The following is a 16,417-nucleotide window of genomic DNA, read 5'->3' as shown; positions in this document are numbered from 1 at the left end:
GGTACTCTGTGGTGAATAAAGACAGCACAGGAGGACCGCGCTCTTTAATTTGCCGTCTACTCGTAGGATGACGTACAAAGTTAAGTGCCAGTCTCTAATTACTTGTTGCTCTTCCTCGGTGTACCAGTATCGGAGGAGCTTGTGACTTCTGCTTGTAGTTTTTACATCTGTAGTTCCCGTGGCGAAATATATGAGTGCGCTGTGTCTATGCCTAACGATATGTCACAGAGACCTACACCCACCTCCCTGCTATTGAGGCCCATGGATTTTGTGCAGTCGAAATGGTAACATGTTCGGCGTTGTGTATCGGCCGCAGAATGGTAGCATTCCATAGATTTTGGTTTTCTTGGCAATTCGCCTTCGCATGCTAATCACATTTAGTATCGGCTGACACTTGGTGGCGATTTCAGTATTGATGTCATGAAGGAGACACCCGACTCTCGAGTCTCCACTGCTTTTACAATGTTCTCGTCTTCGGAATGAAATAACATCACCAACATAAATTACGACTGGGTCTGCATTGCTGCTAGACATCTTGACCACAAATTCTCGTGCCCACGAAGTAATTTGCTAAGTAGTAGCCTGTGACCGGACCGATCGTATGTTCATTGTTTTAATGATTGACAGGATGCAACAGAGAAATTAGAAGCTGGATCACGATATATCAGCACTCACGTTACGAGACTTCAGAGAGAACGTTATGCGTTTTGATTAGAAAAAATTATTGACGACTACAGATGCCAGTGCTTCTTATGGTAAATTCTTGGAACTTGAAGCCCTATCATGGCTCCTTCCCAATGAAAACATTTCATAAGAGTATTAAGAATCACGAAAAAAACTTTGGTTACTCGAAACCTACTTAATCTGACTGAAATCAAAGAAAAAATGTTTCAACCATTCGTTAAGTGTCGCGATCACAGTAAGTAGGTAGAATTCAAGTCATTTAGGAATAAATTAAGGCAAACAAGTATTCGAAAGAAGACTCCTACAGACGTATTCTTATAATGACAGCCTGGCATAAAAGCGAGGTTACTTTGAATAAACTAATCTTAGTCGTAAACTGGAAGCCTATACCAAACATCATCGATTACATTGTCATCAATTATATGCTCTAATAAGGCGTGAAGAACATGCGAATTTCTTAAATGACTCAGCATGTATAGGTAACACAATGAAAATTTCTACAGCTACTATACGTGTGTTCCGAAACCTCCGCATTCTATTTTTTAAACCTACTTCTACTGCAGAAGTAACTAGGTTTTGAAGGTCTTAAATATATCCCTAGATAGGGATGCTGATGACCTACAAGTTAAGACCATTAAGTAAGGACTAGATGGGATCGCGCCTATGATTTCGCATATCTTTAACATATTTATTTCTACAGGTATTTTTCCAAATTACATGCAGGTAGCTAAGGTTACAGTGATCCATTAAGGGGAGCTGAAAACACTTTTTGTAAAGGTCATCCAGTCTCAATTTTGCCGCTCTTCTTGAACGGATTCGAAAAGGCGGTTCTTGTGGCTGTAGGAAAAAGGAAAAGAAAATGCACGGGCCTGCTACTGGCTCTGTAGCTGAGCCACCTCCGCTGCCTCGTGCGGACAGAAGAATAGAGCGTTTCTGTACTAAACATAACCTCATAAGAGGTCATCAATTCTGATTTAGGAAATATCGTTCCACACAAAGAGTACTCCGGGTACTGAAATCAGTATATGATATAATTGGTTCACATGAAGAGAAAAGCGCAGTATCTGTCGCACTTGCTCCGTGGACACCTGAACCGCGCCGTAAGGGAAGGAAGGGAGGTGGGAGTGAAAGTGGAAAGAGAGAAAGGGGAGCCATAGTGGAGGGCTACGAAGTAATTTCGACCACCTGGGGATCTTTAACGTGCGCTGACATCGCACATCACATGGACGCCACTTAGTTTCGCCTCCATCGAGACGCAGAATCAATTACATTAAAAAACATGGAAAATAAATTTATGGCATTAAGGCTATACTTGGACTTCAGCAAAGCCTTTGACTGTGTAAATCACACCATTTTGCTAAATAAAATGGAGCGCTACGGTTCAGAGAGGTATCAAAAAGATAATATTTGCGGGTCAATTGCAATATGCAGAAGAAGCCATATACAAATTGCATTCGAAAGATACGGGGAAGTGTTTGGTACCTATTATTATTATTTAGAATCAACAACATCTAAAAGTTTCAAATTTGTTATCTACACCGATTATTGCTCCGTGTTCATTGCAGCAAAAATCTTTCGTGCATCATATCGAGTAAATTCATTTTGATGCAGTTTATATGAATGGCTCAAGTTTGTCTTGAAGCACGAGAGACCGCAAATGACTTTAAAAGCACCAGCCAAATAACGAAACATTGTAACTGGCCGCTGCTCTTTACTCGCTTAACCAATGCATAAAATCAGTAGGATGATCTCTCGTGCAAATTGAACGCGCCTGCTTTCCATTTTGTTTTTGAGAGTTGCGTTATAATTACACAGCTACCGTTTTGTATTCCGCTTTCACACAGATAAGAATCGAAGAGAGAGGGAGTGAAAAAGAGGCGCAGTTCTCCCAAGGAGGAAGACTAATTTAGGTACCGTACACGGGCAGCAAGGACTTGGTGCATGAATAGAGCATACACAACTTACTGGCTTGCTGTGCTGCCACGCGTAAACAAGGGCCAGCGCTCACATTCACACTAGTAGCGCACAGAGAAATACTAAATTCGTGAAACAGAGAGAGAGAGAGAAAGAGAGAGAGGTGTAGCCAATAACGTAGCTTACACGAGAGAACGAAGGACAGGCGCGGCACACTGCTGCCTGAGCGTGAAGTCTAACGCAGGGAAATCGATGTCAATAGCCTACTTACGTTTCAGGGAAAATGCAGTCGCTTTCCAACGACAGGAAATGAGTTGATGGGGCGCGATAACGTCCCGACAATTTATGGTCGAAACTACGCGGCGTTTGGCTCACTACCTCGTTGGCTCGTGGAAACAAAAAGGCAAAGGAAAACACTGATATAGAGAGAGTGGAGTTGTTTCTTGGACGGAAAGTAGTGTTATTGAGCTTGGACCTTGCATACGTAACATGCTTCGACTGTGTACGGCGAGACGAGATCAAACTGGTTTCACCCGTTACGTCGTGGCCTCCTAAGCGAAATATGAAAACAGGGCGCAGCTATATTGTTAGGTTGCTCGGTGCTTACTGGTATACGCTCTAGTCTACAATGCCGGATACGTGTAATCCAATCTGATTCGCTACGTAGCCCTATCAGCAGCAAGAGCGTTTTGAAAATAAGGCACTGGCTCAGTCCTCCTTATGTCGGAGCTGGTCGCGTATTTTTTTTTTTTTTTGTCTGCTTTTGGTAACCTAAGCAGCACCGGAAGTGCGTGTCATAAATTTCAGGGGTATCTTACATGCGGCAATTCGAAAGCATTCCTCTCTTCTTGGTGGTCTCGTTGTGCGCCTTACCCGCACTTCCAACGCGCTATGTTATACACGGAGTTCCGCCAACGCCTGGCATGTTCATGCATGTTTGGGTATGCAGTGGCACCATCTCTGTTGTGCTGGTATGACGTCAGACACCGTAACCATAAATGTGACTAATCATGAATATCACTAACCAAATCATAATTGTCATTGTTATCAGTGATTGATTTCATTGCTAGCGGTCTGAGGATGATTGACAGGTGTGAAAGTCACACGAAGCGTGAGACAAGATAGCCGTTCGCTTTAATAAGGAACAATGAGAAGGCGCACGCGCTCGCCCGAGCAGTAACCTTCCAGGCGATGTCGACGGAAGCGGAGGAGGAAATACACAGAGAGGACGCCAGCACAGTTCTACAGTCTTACACCCACGTTACACTATATTACCGTTCACAAAGAAGAACACTGCCACCGTCGCACCCAGCACTCATGCAGACTCACACGTATACAAATCTGTTCCACAAACATTTGTTCTTCTCCACCCGCTACCCTGAAAAATGCCCCATCTGCCAACAATACCGACCTACACTATATCATTCTGTTTGGGCCTGTCCAAAACCACCCGGCGGCATTCCACCTAAAGCTCACCCCACCCTCTCCTCTTGGGAAGATGCCTTGTCCCGCACGGAGCTGACCGAACAACGCCGGCTGGTAGAGCGGGCCGAGAGGATTGCAGTGACCAATGGACTTATGGGCTCACATGCATTTACTCTTTTCTAAGACCTTTTCATCAGCACCAATACGCAAGATCAGCGACAGCTGTTCTGGCGGGCCTACAGGATTGAGGCGGCACATATCACAGAAAGAATCCCAGACGGTCGAAATTATTCGGTGTCCTCCACTATGGCGTCCCTTATAGGCTGAGTCGCTCTGAGACGTTGAACCCCATGCATGGACAAACCTAAAGCAAGAAAGGGAAGCCTGCGCGAGGCTTTACTGAAGGAAGTTAAAAAGCAAATTGTTTTAGGAAGTTATTGAAATACAACTTAGAATTTACGTACTGAATGAGTGTAAGGCAAAGCTTGACGGCTGTTCCGAATAAAGCGTCCCGTGTACTTAATTTCTTCCAAATATACATACGTAGTACATTCGAGAAAGGAACGGTGCACATCAAAGGCGTTCCCGTTTCCGTGCCTCTGACTGGTTCAAAAAAGAAGAAAAAGCATTCTTCTCCCACTGCCAACAAAACATCGCTGAGTGTGACACAGCGAGTCTTGTAGTGAACGCCTTCCTTAAAAGTGACGTCTACACCTATTTCACCGTTCCCTTACGCCCGAGTCGCTCCACTTGATAGCACTTACGTTAATTTTGTGTTATACCTGCATTCTGCTTTTATTTTCCGCACATAATGCACTGAGACGGAGAATACCTGCGTCTGTACACGCAAAACTAAGCGCATTCCTTCTCCGACTTCTTTTTTTTTTTTTTTCACATTTCTTGGACGTTTCACACGCGTACACTCGAAAGACATTTCCTCTCCGACGCCTCGCCTCATCACGGGCTGCTGCTGCCGCATTTTGCGCTTGGCTCGGCCGCATACATTAATACGCGTAACCTACATTACGGGCGAGAGCACGCGCACGTTTCAGAGTCCGCGCCTTCGCAGGAGTGAAGCCGCGCGGCGGGCAGGCGTGGTGTTTCCTTCTCGTGACTCGGGAGTTAGCGGTTCGTTTGCACAGCGTTCGCTTTTTCTCACACAGCCCGAGTGCCGTGCATACACGGCCGGAGAGCAGGCGAGCTCCTCGGCGAAGCGAATCCGGAATTTCAAGAGTGCTCGAGAAAAGGAAGAGCTATGGCTTCGCTCTCTGAATTGGCGGGTCGTGGTTGTTGGACTTCCCGGCCGACTTGGTTCGCTGCTTGTGGAGCGTTGTATACTGCGCGTTAGAGTTGACGCTACCTTAGCTCTTAAAAAAATGCGGACAATTTATATTCACTTCGAAGAAGGGTGGGCTCCTCAAGGCAGTTCGATGCCAGCTGTACACCGGGCTCTACAGCATTCCTAATTGCTGTCGGTCATATCCCTGTTCGTGCCTATCGAAACACATAATTCCAAACCTTATGAAAAGAAACACGGTAAACAAGGAAATTCTAGCACGCACGCAGGCACTCACTCGCTGACTTGCTCAATTGCTCGCTCGCTCGCTCACTCACTCACTCACTCACTCACTCACTCACTCACTCACTCACTCACTCACTCACTCACTCACTCGCTAACTTGCTCACTCACTCACTCACTCACTCACTCGCTAACTTGCTCAATTGCTCACTCACTCACTAACTCACTCACTCACTCACTCCCTCACTCACTCACTCACTCACTCACTCACTCACTCACTCACTCACTCACTCACTCACTCACTCACTCACTCACTCACTCACTCACTCACTCACTCACTCACTCACTCACTCATTCTACTGCGGTTATTATGGCTTTCTTTCAGAACTTAGATATCTAGAAGAGCAAGCTGGATTTTCACATGTAGATGAAAAAGCCAAAGGCCTGCTATACAGCGCTCATCCCAACATGGAGTTTCATTCGTCGACGAAACCTAGAAAACTGACGAAAATTCTGGTGTGAAACTACGCTCTTGCATTCACCATCACTTCAGCAGATAAGTAGAAGCAAACCACACCTATAGCAGTTGCTCTTCAATGGTTACAAGACAGGACTTCAAGGGAAGGCAAGCGTATACCAGGGGGTGGCAGAAAGTTAGGTGGGCGGATGAGATTACGAATATTTCGGGAGTTTTGTGGATGCAGCTGACATAAGACCCTTTTGCATTTACATGGGAGTGGTTTTTTGCCTTACGGCGCGTGTAGTAAGGCTGGTGGAAATGGTGATAATTATGATGAAACCACACCACACCGATTGAAGAATTCTTGCCAGCAAGGTCACATCTCGTTTCCTTTCCATCGTGAGTACCAACGCCACCCGTATAAAATGAGTGGCGCTCTCAAATGCACACCTGTCGCCGCACCACGCTCAGGGTCTGCGTCGGCGCGCCACTTTCCTCGGCCGTTGGTGCACACACGGCCCCACCGCGACACGCAACTTCCCACGGTGGCAGCGGCCTCGCTTCGCCCTCGCTCTGCCGCCGTTCTGCGATTTCTATCCGGGCACTTCCGCGCAGCGTGGCTGTTCACTGCCGCATCAGCACTCTTCGCCCCGAAGGCACACTTCTTGAGAACGATATATTTCGAAAAATAATACCAAGCGATCATCAATGACGTTTCAGATTTCCGCGCTATACGACGTCTCCCTACGGAGCTACTGATGAATGGACCGGTTAATCATCGAGTCACTGCCAAAGGAATTCGCAGCGTATTTTTGAATATGTCATTTAAGTGACACTAAAAAACGTTTTCCTTTTGTCGGGCACGCATTTCCGGGCCCTTACGCCGTTGTCGCATCCTCTCGGCATGTCCTGCATGATGATTTCCCGCCCACGCTCTCCGAGGGCCTGCACCTTCGGATCTTCTCGTGGTCGTCTATTGAGCGCGCATTCGTAGAGTACTTCCTCGAAATTCTCTGGTTATGGATTTACGTGACCACTATCCCTCGATCGTACATGGAGTCCAGTGTTGCTACGTAGGTGGCTGCTGACTAGGGTGTGTCTCGAGTGTGGCTTCAAGATATACGCAACCGGCATTGCGATGTAAGTGCTACAACTTCTGATGGAAATGCTTGCTTGGCGTTGCACGAGTTGGAATAAGGAGAATGCGGCAGCTTAACGGGGCAGATTTTTGACAATGTCTCTTATTCTTTGAAATCCATGCTACTATCAATTATGTGCGGCTATGACAGTGAGATGTATAAGCGGGTAATAAGGCGAAGCAGTGATTAGAACAGCTTGCGTGCATTCCGATCGAGTCGAACCGGTTTGACAGCCGAGTGGTTTACCGCCTCAAAGCAGTTATTCGTGCTGTACAAACTCAAATACTGCATGGCAAATGAGTAACTAGTTTTGACTCTCTGTAGTCAGTGAAAGAACAACCGTCTTTGCCAAAAGTAACCAGGCTGCAGGGTTTGCTTCTCACCCGTATTTGGAACCCTTGATCTATTCCAAAAGGCAAAAAATGGTCTTTATAGATAAGAGTAAGGGCCTTCCTTTCCGTACAGGTGATTAATAACTTGGCATGTCCTATAAACGCTTAACTACGGGGCTAAGGAGCAAACCGTGCAGCCTGGTTATTTTTGGCAAAGACGGTACATATGAATTTCGTTAAGGATGCTGCAATTTCGCCCCCAAAGTTAAGGCAACATTCACATTAAGGATCAAACGCGCTACCGTGAGGCTTCTAAACCAAGAGGTTGATAAGCCAAACGGAGAACGTGAAGTCATAGAACCGCCTGGAAAAGCCTGAGGCATTAGTTGAAGCCTTGCCGAAGTTAAGGTTCGGGTCGCAAACTTTGTTTCTAGTTCAGGGTAGCGAAATAGAAAATTGAGGAAGAACTGTCATAATGACCTCCGCACCGAAGTGTCTTAGGAAGCTTAAATTTCCTGCGGGACTCGAAAGTCCAGATATATCAGTGCCATGGCTACTGTCTGCGAAGCTTCCTGTACCCACTTTCGCTGGAGGACAAGGTGCGGCTATTGTATACCACAGCGTCGGACCGTCTTGAGGCTCTCACCTTCCATCGTACTGCATTCAATAGCGTCGGGACGCGGTAGCTGCTGACGCAACGCGAGAAACGCCCTGCGTGTCGCGCTCCACTGCCCAAATTGCGGCCGTCACAACTTAGGACACGCTGCTTTCGCCGGTCGGCCGACTGAAGGCAGCGCCGAAGAAGACACCGCTGAAAGGGAGAGAAGAAGAGAAGCAATGCGCTTAACAAGGCGGCTTTGGGAAACGCGCTGTGCTTCAGCCGTCGCGGGTTACTTCACTTTCGTGGGCAAAACTAAAGCAAAGAAAGGAGCGGAAAGTGGTCTCAGACACGCTCGGTGGAAAGACGATAGGAAGAGACGGCGGCGGCGGTCGGTGTGTACGTGTCTATCTACCAGGTCGACGTCCACCTGGCCAGAAGACGGAGCGCAGTCATTAAAGAGAGGAGCTCTTTAAATGCATCTCCCGCGTGGTGCGCCCTGTCGTGAGGCAGCGTCTGCGTTTGTTGTTGTTGATGGCGGTGTAATGCTTTATCTTTTGTCTTCTATCTTGGATTAGAAGCTCTTATCTTTTTTTCTCCGCATCCGTGGCAATGAGAAAAGGGTGCTTTTGATTTCGGTATAATAGGCAGGAAGCGCGCCTGATAAAAAGAGAAGTAAGGATGTTGGGTAAAATGAATTGCATTTTCTCTTCACGAACCCCGCCGTACTTAGCACCTCTTCGTTTTCACCCCTTGTCTTGTTTTCACTGCGGCAACACGGGAAATAAATTTACTGCGCTTTTATCGACGTGAAAGAGGCCCAAGCCATCTTTTTACTGCGGTGCCTCAGCGGCATAACAACAAAGGACAGTCATTTTTCAGGCGCGGGAGGCAATAACAAGATGATCGCGCCCCTTTTTACGAGGTCATGGTCTCGCGATTATTGTCTTGTAACTAAGGGTGCATTTTACATAAAACGTGTTTAAATCATGAACAGTAATAAACACAATGTGTATAGATTTAGAACAATGAAGTCTGTGCGGACTTCTCTTGAAGCTTTCAGATCGTGGGGTGATCAACTAAGGACAAAAATGCCAACGTTCCTTGTCTTTTGTTTCTTTCCAGCTACTCAGGGGCCATGGCCGGCACAGCTTGAGGCCTTCGGACAAGTCAAAGACCGAACGAGACAAAGGCGGTGGCAGTCACCGTGCGAATGTACGTGCCGAAAACTGTGAACTATTACATGTTCACCGGTCTCAACTTGAAATAGTTCAAGCGAGCAGTGGGGCTTAATGTCTGTCGGGTTGGCGTGCACCAGTAGCGGTTACTTAATGGGGTGACAGGACGGTAACCACCAGCCGTGTTCGGCCGGGGACTTAAGCGGCACTTCGAAATCAAGGACGCCAATTTGGCTTAATGACAGCGCTCAAATCGACGAGGTGCTGCAGAAATATCCAGACATATGGGATGCGCTGTTAATAGTGCTGAAATTTTAAGCAAATCACTGCAGGGCCGCTAAGGGCCGTCATGTCCTAAACTTTTTTCTAATTGGTGCTGTCATTTATCACTCTCTCTTTGTACACAAATAAATTTTTCCCTATAAGTGGCTTGATTTACCCTACCTAGACCATGCCCTTCCTGCATAGGAAGTGCGTTATTATGTCTTGTGCTCTACTGGCCCGAAGCACAGGATGACCAAGAACACTACCGACGAATAGCTCGTTACATAAACTAGCGGAACTCGAGAAGTCGTTAGCACTGGGAAACTACTTATTTTCATAGGCAACAAAACTGACTTTGCACATTGAAAATTACGTTGGTTTAGGCCTTCCTCACGAAGTACGCATAAAAATTTGCCCCGAGTCCTCGTGCCCCTTTGCCTTCATTTTGAAATAAATGTTCATCTTGCACTGATTTCGTAGGCTACAGTGTTATCAGTTTTTCTTATTTTTTCTTTTTTTTCTTTTTAAATGCAGGGAGCCGCGAAAGTTACAACGGAGTCAACGGAGGTCCAGTGCGACGCAACTTCAAACCCAGAATCTGTAAGTGACTCCACCGCAGATTTCTGCATTCACGTGGCTGTTTTCACACGGCAGTCACAACGCGTGCCGCGGCTGGTGAATGTGGCCACTTGAAAGAGGCGTGCAGTCGAGAATGGGTAATGCGCAAGTAGGCACATCTTAGAATGTCGATGCGATCATTCCAGTTTAACGCTAGGCATGACAATTTTTTTATTATCACAAATGGCATTCCAGGCAGTCCAAACTATTCGCTAGAATATGAAGCAGCCCCCCCCCCCCCCCCCCTTCACCCACCCCTTCTTTTTGCATTCAATACTGTGTAGTCAGTCTGGTTTACATTCACGTACTTTTTTTACGTAAATGCATGTGGCAAGGTTGATGACTCGACTTTCTGGCATACGTCGGTGGTGAGCGAACTTGTGCGTACCTTGTTTCATTTTTAAGTGGCTAATAGCAGAGTTATAGCAAAGATCTACGTCATTTTCAGCCCTCCCCCCCTCCCCACCTTCGCACAGTTTTAGTATGCGCTAGGTGTTAGGGCAGTTAAGCCCGGTTGGCCGCGTTTTGGAATGACATAACTCTTCAGTCACTGACACGTTATTTGCAGTTGGGACTGTAACAAGTGCAGGATTTCCATTTCAACTTTGAGCAATGGCTTGGCATTGTTGCTTGAAGTTTTTCTCTTCTTGGCTTTAAACAGCGGTATCCTAAACCTTACTCCAATGTTCGTTTCTTGCGGTGCAGAGTCTCTACCTTCAGGATGAAGTGCTCTCAAAAGTTCCCGGCGCCGAATGCGACACGACAAGGCGGGTCCATGAAGAAAACGTAAGCCCCGTTTGGTGATCCTTTTGCCGAAGATCTGTTCACTGATACTGAAGTCGAAAGGAGCTTATTGACTTCTAAATGCAATAGTTTTCCTTGCTAATCTCCTGACTGGTGCAAAAATAACCTCCTAAAATAAAAAGGAAAACAAAGTGCCAACGATGAGAAAATTCTGTTCTCGAGACATCCCTCGTTTACACATGAAATGCCGCGCGATTAGGACGTGCAGTCCGTCATGTGATGAGGCTTACTCACGACACCACTATACCGACAAAAGCGCAAGGCAAATTCGCTGACATAGGCGTCAAAATTTCCTTATGCAGAGAAGGGTTACCTTTTTTTTTTTTTTTTTTAAGTTCACTGAAGCTTGTGCGCATATGATGGTCCTCTTGTGTGCCGGAATGCAGCTTTAATAAATGTGAAGTTCCCCATGTAGGGCCTATTTGAACCAAAATATCTGGCAGCTTTCCCCCGCCAACTATTCGCAATAAGAGAAACAGTAAATAAACGGTCAATTTGATGCCATGTTAACTAACGCTGCAAATCTGCTGAGGCCCTAAAGGCACTCGCATCAGATTACTTGTACATTTTTTTTTTAATTAATACTGTAGGCCTACAGCCTTCTTCAGGCTCATGAAGGAATGGGTCAAGTCACTTTTAGATAGCAACAGTACAAACAAAAATGAACATAATGGAACACATTTCTTCGGTATGCAATTTACATATGTTCTGTTAACGTGCATTACATATATTTATTTCAGAATGGAGGTGATCTTACTATTTCTTTTTATGTGTGCTCTTTCAGTTGCTGCTTCAACAAGAGCTCAAGGAGAAATGCGACTTGCTTTCTAAGCTCGAGGTAAGTGTAGCATATAGTCCTATTCTCTTTGCTGGCTAAACGTGCACTACTACATAGTTCGCCAAAGGAAATCGGCTTATATGTGGCAGCCGCGGGGAGCGAACTCAGTCTTTAAGGCAGAAGGCAAAATATCGGCGTAGAAGGAGACAAGAAAGAACTGCGTGTGTGCCTATAACGTAGTGTGTAACATTACAAATTGCAATGCATACTATCGTATAACTGCTTATCGTGTCTAGGTTTCGTAATACCACCATGGGACAAATGTCACGAAATTAGGACATGGATTTCTTTTCTCTGTTCAAAATATAAGTGACACGAGCGGTGTTTATCTAACGCGATACGCAAGACAGCATTTTCTTCTTGTCTGACTTTCTCTTGTCTGTTGTCCTAATCTTCGTCGGTCTATGCTTTCTACGTGCGTATGCTCGACAGCGAGCAGGAAGTGGCCGTTGTGAGTCCAATATCTTCGTTCGGACGCGGAAAAGGTCAATCTCATAAACATTCTAAACGTACGTACACACCCTCGCCTGTATACACCGGAGTTGCAGCCATCCAAGACCGAACGGACTGCCTGGCTCACTTATGCTATCTTTATACATCGAGCTCACTATCTGCGCCACAGCTATAGAGCATTCCACGATCCATGCAGCTGGCGGTCGCCCAGACGTTCCAATGTGGGAGGATAATTGCGCAATAAGTTGCGTCGCCACTGCCGCGCGGAGCAGTGGCCGAGCGCCGAAATTGCGCGCCAGCGCGCGTGTGTGATATTGTAATTAATGACCGCAGGAGGAACTGGACCATCGCGACGACGCGACCGCGCTCGAGCCACTGGACCGGACGACGCCCCTGCCGCTCAACCACCGCCCGCAGGTGCGTGTCCTGTATAGTACCGCCTCAGCTACTTTGGCTTTGCCAAATGCCAAGCAGTGGCGCTGGCAGTGAAGTAAAAATTTGCGTTCCTGTGAGTGCGCAGTTTGTTCTCCTCCCCTACCCCCTAAGAGATTTTTTTTTTTTTGTTTCTACGACCGCGGATATTTTACATGCAACTGAGTGAGCTCATCAGATGAAGCGCGATTCGACAGTTGTGTGACCTTTCACGACTGCTAGTGAAGACTTCTGTTGTGGCTACGCGTTTAAGCATTTTCTTATCAGCCTGCACTATGCACCATCATAAAAAACTACCTATCAAAATCTATAAAGACCTATAAAACCTATTAAAACTATCAAACTGGTAGCCAAAGCACTGCAAAACAATTTTTAGGCTGTACCACTCTGTGCGCATTGCAGCCCTATGCATTATAAAAAAAAAAAAAAAAAAAGAAGGAGAAGAAAAGATTAATCATTGAGCTCTTGCGGTACACCCTCACTTCTAAAACGAACGGGTAAACAAAGCTACTGAAGCAATGTAGCCGCAGTAAAGAAGGGAAATTTAAGAAATATAAAAAAAAAAAACGCGCTAAGGGCATTCGGAAGCAAGGTAAAGCTAACTTGTGGCTTTGGTAGTTGCGTAGGTCTGGCTGAGGAGTGTTTGTCAAGCTGCGGCTAGGTACCGATAATTACGATAGTATTACTATTGATAGTTATGTGTAATGTCCGTCCGTGCAGAACGTAGTCTCCCCCGCGCCTTCTACTCTCCCCCCCCCCCCCCCCCCCTCTAAAAAAAAAGTACACAGTACGCAGTGAAGCACGCTGGTGAAGACGTTATACACACAGAATACGAACTTCCTTCTTCAATGTCAGATAGAGTCATAGAGTCGTGACAGTTTGGTTCGTTCACACAACTCTTCTCGTTGAATATTGGCATGGTAATTGGGACTCGGACGGACACTAGTTTTAATGCAAGCACTTACGCTTCAGTTGACGCAAGCTTGGAGTTTTTCTTGGCGAGTTCGATGCGGTGCAGGATGTGAAACAGGTTCTTTTTATCTCACACAACTCTGATAACGGCTACAGTTGCATTCAATAAACCCGCAGTCGTATTTTGTTTTTACATATTGAAAACTTCCTTTAGTGCATTTGTTTTATTACAGTCAGTCACTGCAGCATGCCATGTATCATGCTACATAGATCGCCCGGTTCGCCTTCACGGAGTGTCCTCGTGCAGTATTAGCAACGCAGTCTGCACTGTCTCCACGATCGCAATATGTTTTATCCGAGTTTATCTTTCTTGCATCGTGTACTCGTGGGTAGGCAGTCACTCTTCCGCGGCGGGAAGCCGCCCGAGAAGACCATTATTTCGGGATCAAGCTGTTGGCGCCGAGGCAAGCTTGTAAACTGTCCCCGCTGTGTGACTAACGATTCGACGGTTCTCCGTTTGCGTGACTCGTCGCCTACCACGAAGCTCGTCGAATAAGTCGCGCGCTGACCTCCCCGGAGTCATGGTTGCGCGGAGGAAAAAAAGCAGCCAAGAATGATGTGCATAGATAGGAAGAAAGAAAAATGAATTTGACACAGATGGCTAGGGCTTTTTTTTTTTCTGATTTTATAACGCATCAAATTGCACCACACTAGTGATAAGTAATTATCATCTATCTTTCTTTGCGCCTTGTCATTTTCAGGTGGCTATTGTTTTTCACAGAATGTAACGCAATTTTTTGTAACGATTCATTCATTTGTTTATTCCTTCTTCCGTCCATTTCATGATTGAAAATTATTGCCACGCTTTCAGACTGGAAACGGCCAAGTTGTGCATATTGGTCGCTTTAATATGGATTATTGGTTCTCCATTTGTGGAAGGGCGAGATAATAAACCGGGAAGATAGAATTATATACAGACAGAAGAAAAGAAAGGCAGACAGATTGGCCAGCCAACGTGCGATTGGCTACTGCGCCCGTGAGCAAGGGGGCAGAGGGAGCGAAAGACAACAAACAATATAATGCACTTCAGTTATTAGTGTATAATATAACGTATGTAGCATCGTCATTTCATGCGTTGTTCTTTGGTGTGTTAAGGAAAATGACAGCCACAGCAGTCCTCAGTGTGATGCTCAAACCTGTAGCCCAATGTGGGAAGCCTTGATGTCTTCCCTCATTTAAATCAGAAACAGAATCCTTCAAGAGTACAGCTGTTTAAGAAGTTCATTTATGTGCCTGTACATCGCGGTTCACCTCGAGAGAAATGAAGCCTCAGGTCAGAAGACATCAGATCGACATACTGAACTTTAACGACCTGGATCTCCTGGATTTCCATAATCAAGGTTTTCGTGGGCAAGAAGCTAAAATAAAGCCCGGTTCTCGGAATCCGCGCTAAATGTTTCAGGTATTTCTTTACTCAGCTAATGCTAGTACAAATAGCAGATGTATTCTATGAGCTTTCATGACATTAAGGTAAGGATATTCCTACCACAACGTCGTGATTTTCAGAAATGAAAGCGTGTTTTTCTACCAAAGTGTTTTTTCAAGGGGTTAACTGTAATAGAGTTCTGCTTAAGCTCACATCTTTGTAATAACCCATGCGCGCTCTCCGCTGCGTGCAGCAACGGGAGGAGCTTCGTGTGACGCAGGAGGCCCTGAGTAGCCTTCGCCAATGCTTCCGGCTGGACGACCCGTACCAGCACACACTGGACACAATCGAACAGTCGCTGTGCACGCTGCTGGAACGAGTCACCTGCATGGAGAAGATGGCCGCCGCTGCAGGCTGCTCCTCCACGGTACGCACAGGCGATGATTGGATCACTCATGTGACGTCTCTGTGAATCGACCCAAATATGATGTCATCGATGTGCTCTATAATACTCTGATTTCATTTCCTGGCCTCCGCTGTTTTTTTGTACTACGTGTCCAGATATCGCGCCGTGCGCTAGCGTAGATATGGACTTCATATGCTGACGCAGTCCATTCTGTATCTGTTAAAGCGAATATAACGAATTATTGATTATACCGAATAGCTAAACCCTCTCTAAAAAAGTTCGGAAGTGCAGCACGATTGATTTCTTTTTTTTTCGCATTTTAGTTCATCTTAGCATTCCATATACCTCAACGGCATGCGACGTTCTTCCAAGTGGCTCTTCTCCAGACGGTTTCCCGCCATCGCTAACGGCGCGCCAGTCGTGCAAAAAGCGCGGGCCAAGCGAATACGGCGTTAAAATCGCGTAACGAGAATAATGTGGGGAATACAGGTCGTGCTTGTCCTGGCGTACCCGTTTTCCACGCGACATTACTGTTGTGCAAAAAAGCCAACTTTTGGTGCATCGCATGTCTTGTAGTGAAGCCAATTCAGCTGACTGGAGGCAATAGGCGGATTTCGCTGGACCTTGTTATTTACCGAAGGCGTTGCAGAAACAAGTAGACCTTTAATTTTAATATTATATTAGTCTCTATGTTACTTAATTGCAATATGATTACTTTATTTATTTTAGGTGGTGTGCTGGCTAGTTTTGTAGCACCACCCGCTTATTATTAGCTCACCGCTATATTAGATGCATCTTATGGTTGCTCCTACAGCACGCATAACTCCTCTGTTGCTACGTTTTATGTTTGGAAATATTCATTTATCAGAAATATTTCTCTTCGAGTTCGTAATCTCCTTCCAGTTCCTCTTCGTAAATTAGTTAAAAATTCTCTCCTATGGCAGGTTCTGTCCCAGAATATATCAGAAAGTTATTTTAGTCGTCGATTGTTGCGGAGACATTGTCGGCTTTTACT

At 45.9% G+C, this 16,417-nt stretch overlaps 1 protein-coding gene across 1 annotated transcript in view; it reads left to right on the top strand.

Moving 5' to 3' along the window:
* LOC146186081 (uncharacterized) overlaps nt 1-16,417 on the top strand; it is a 109,407-nt gene that overhangs the window by 79,894 nt on the left and 13,096 nt on the right. Inside the window, exons 4-9 of the mRNA XM_084606998.1 lie at nt 9,197-9,286; nt 10,048-10,113; nt 10,837-10,917; nt 11,720-11,773; nt 12,560-12,643; nt 15,250-15,423. Coding sequence (XP_084463124.1) covers nt 9,197-9,286; nt 10,048-10,113; nt 10,837-10,917; nt 11,720-11,773; nt 12,560-12,643; nt 15,250-15,423 — 549 coding nt within the window. The remainder of the gene's footprint in view (nt 1-9,196; nt 9,287-10,047; nt 10,114-10,836; nt 10,918-11,719; nt 11,774-12,559; nt 12,644-15,249; nt 15,424-16,417) is intronic.

This window comes from Amblyomma maculatum, chromosome 6 (assembly GCF_055883805.1).
Source record: "Amblyomma maculatum isolate TAMU_Amacu chromosome 6, ASM5588380v1, whole genome shotgun sequence".
In the NCBI taxonomy this organism is placed as follows: domain Eukaryota; kingdom Metazoa; phylum Arthropoda; class Arachnida; order Ixodida; family Ixodidae; genus Amblyomma; species Amblyomma maculatum.
This window is presented reverse-complemented; position numbering and strand designations above follow the sequence as displayed.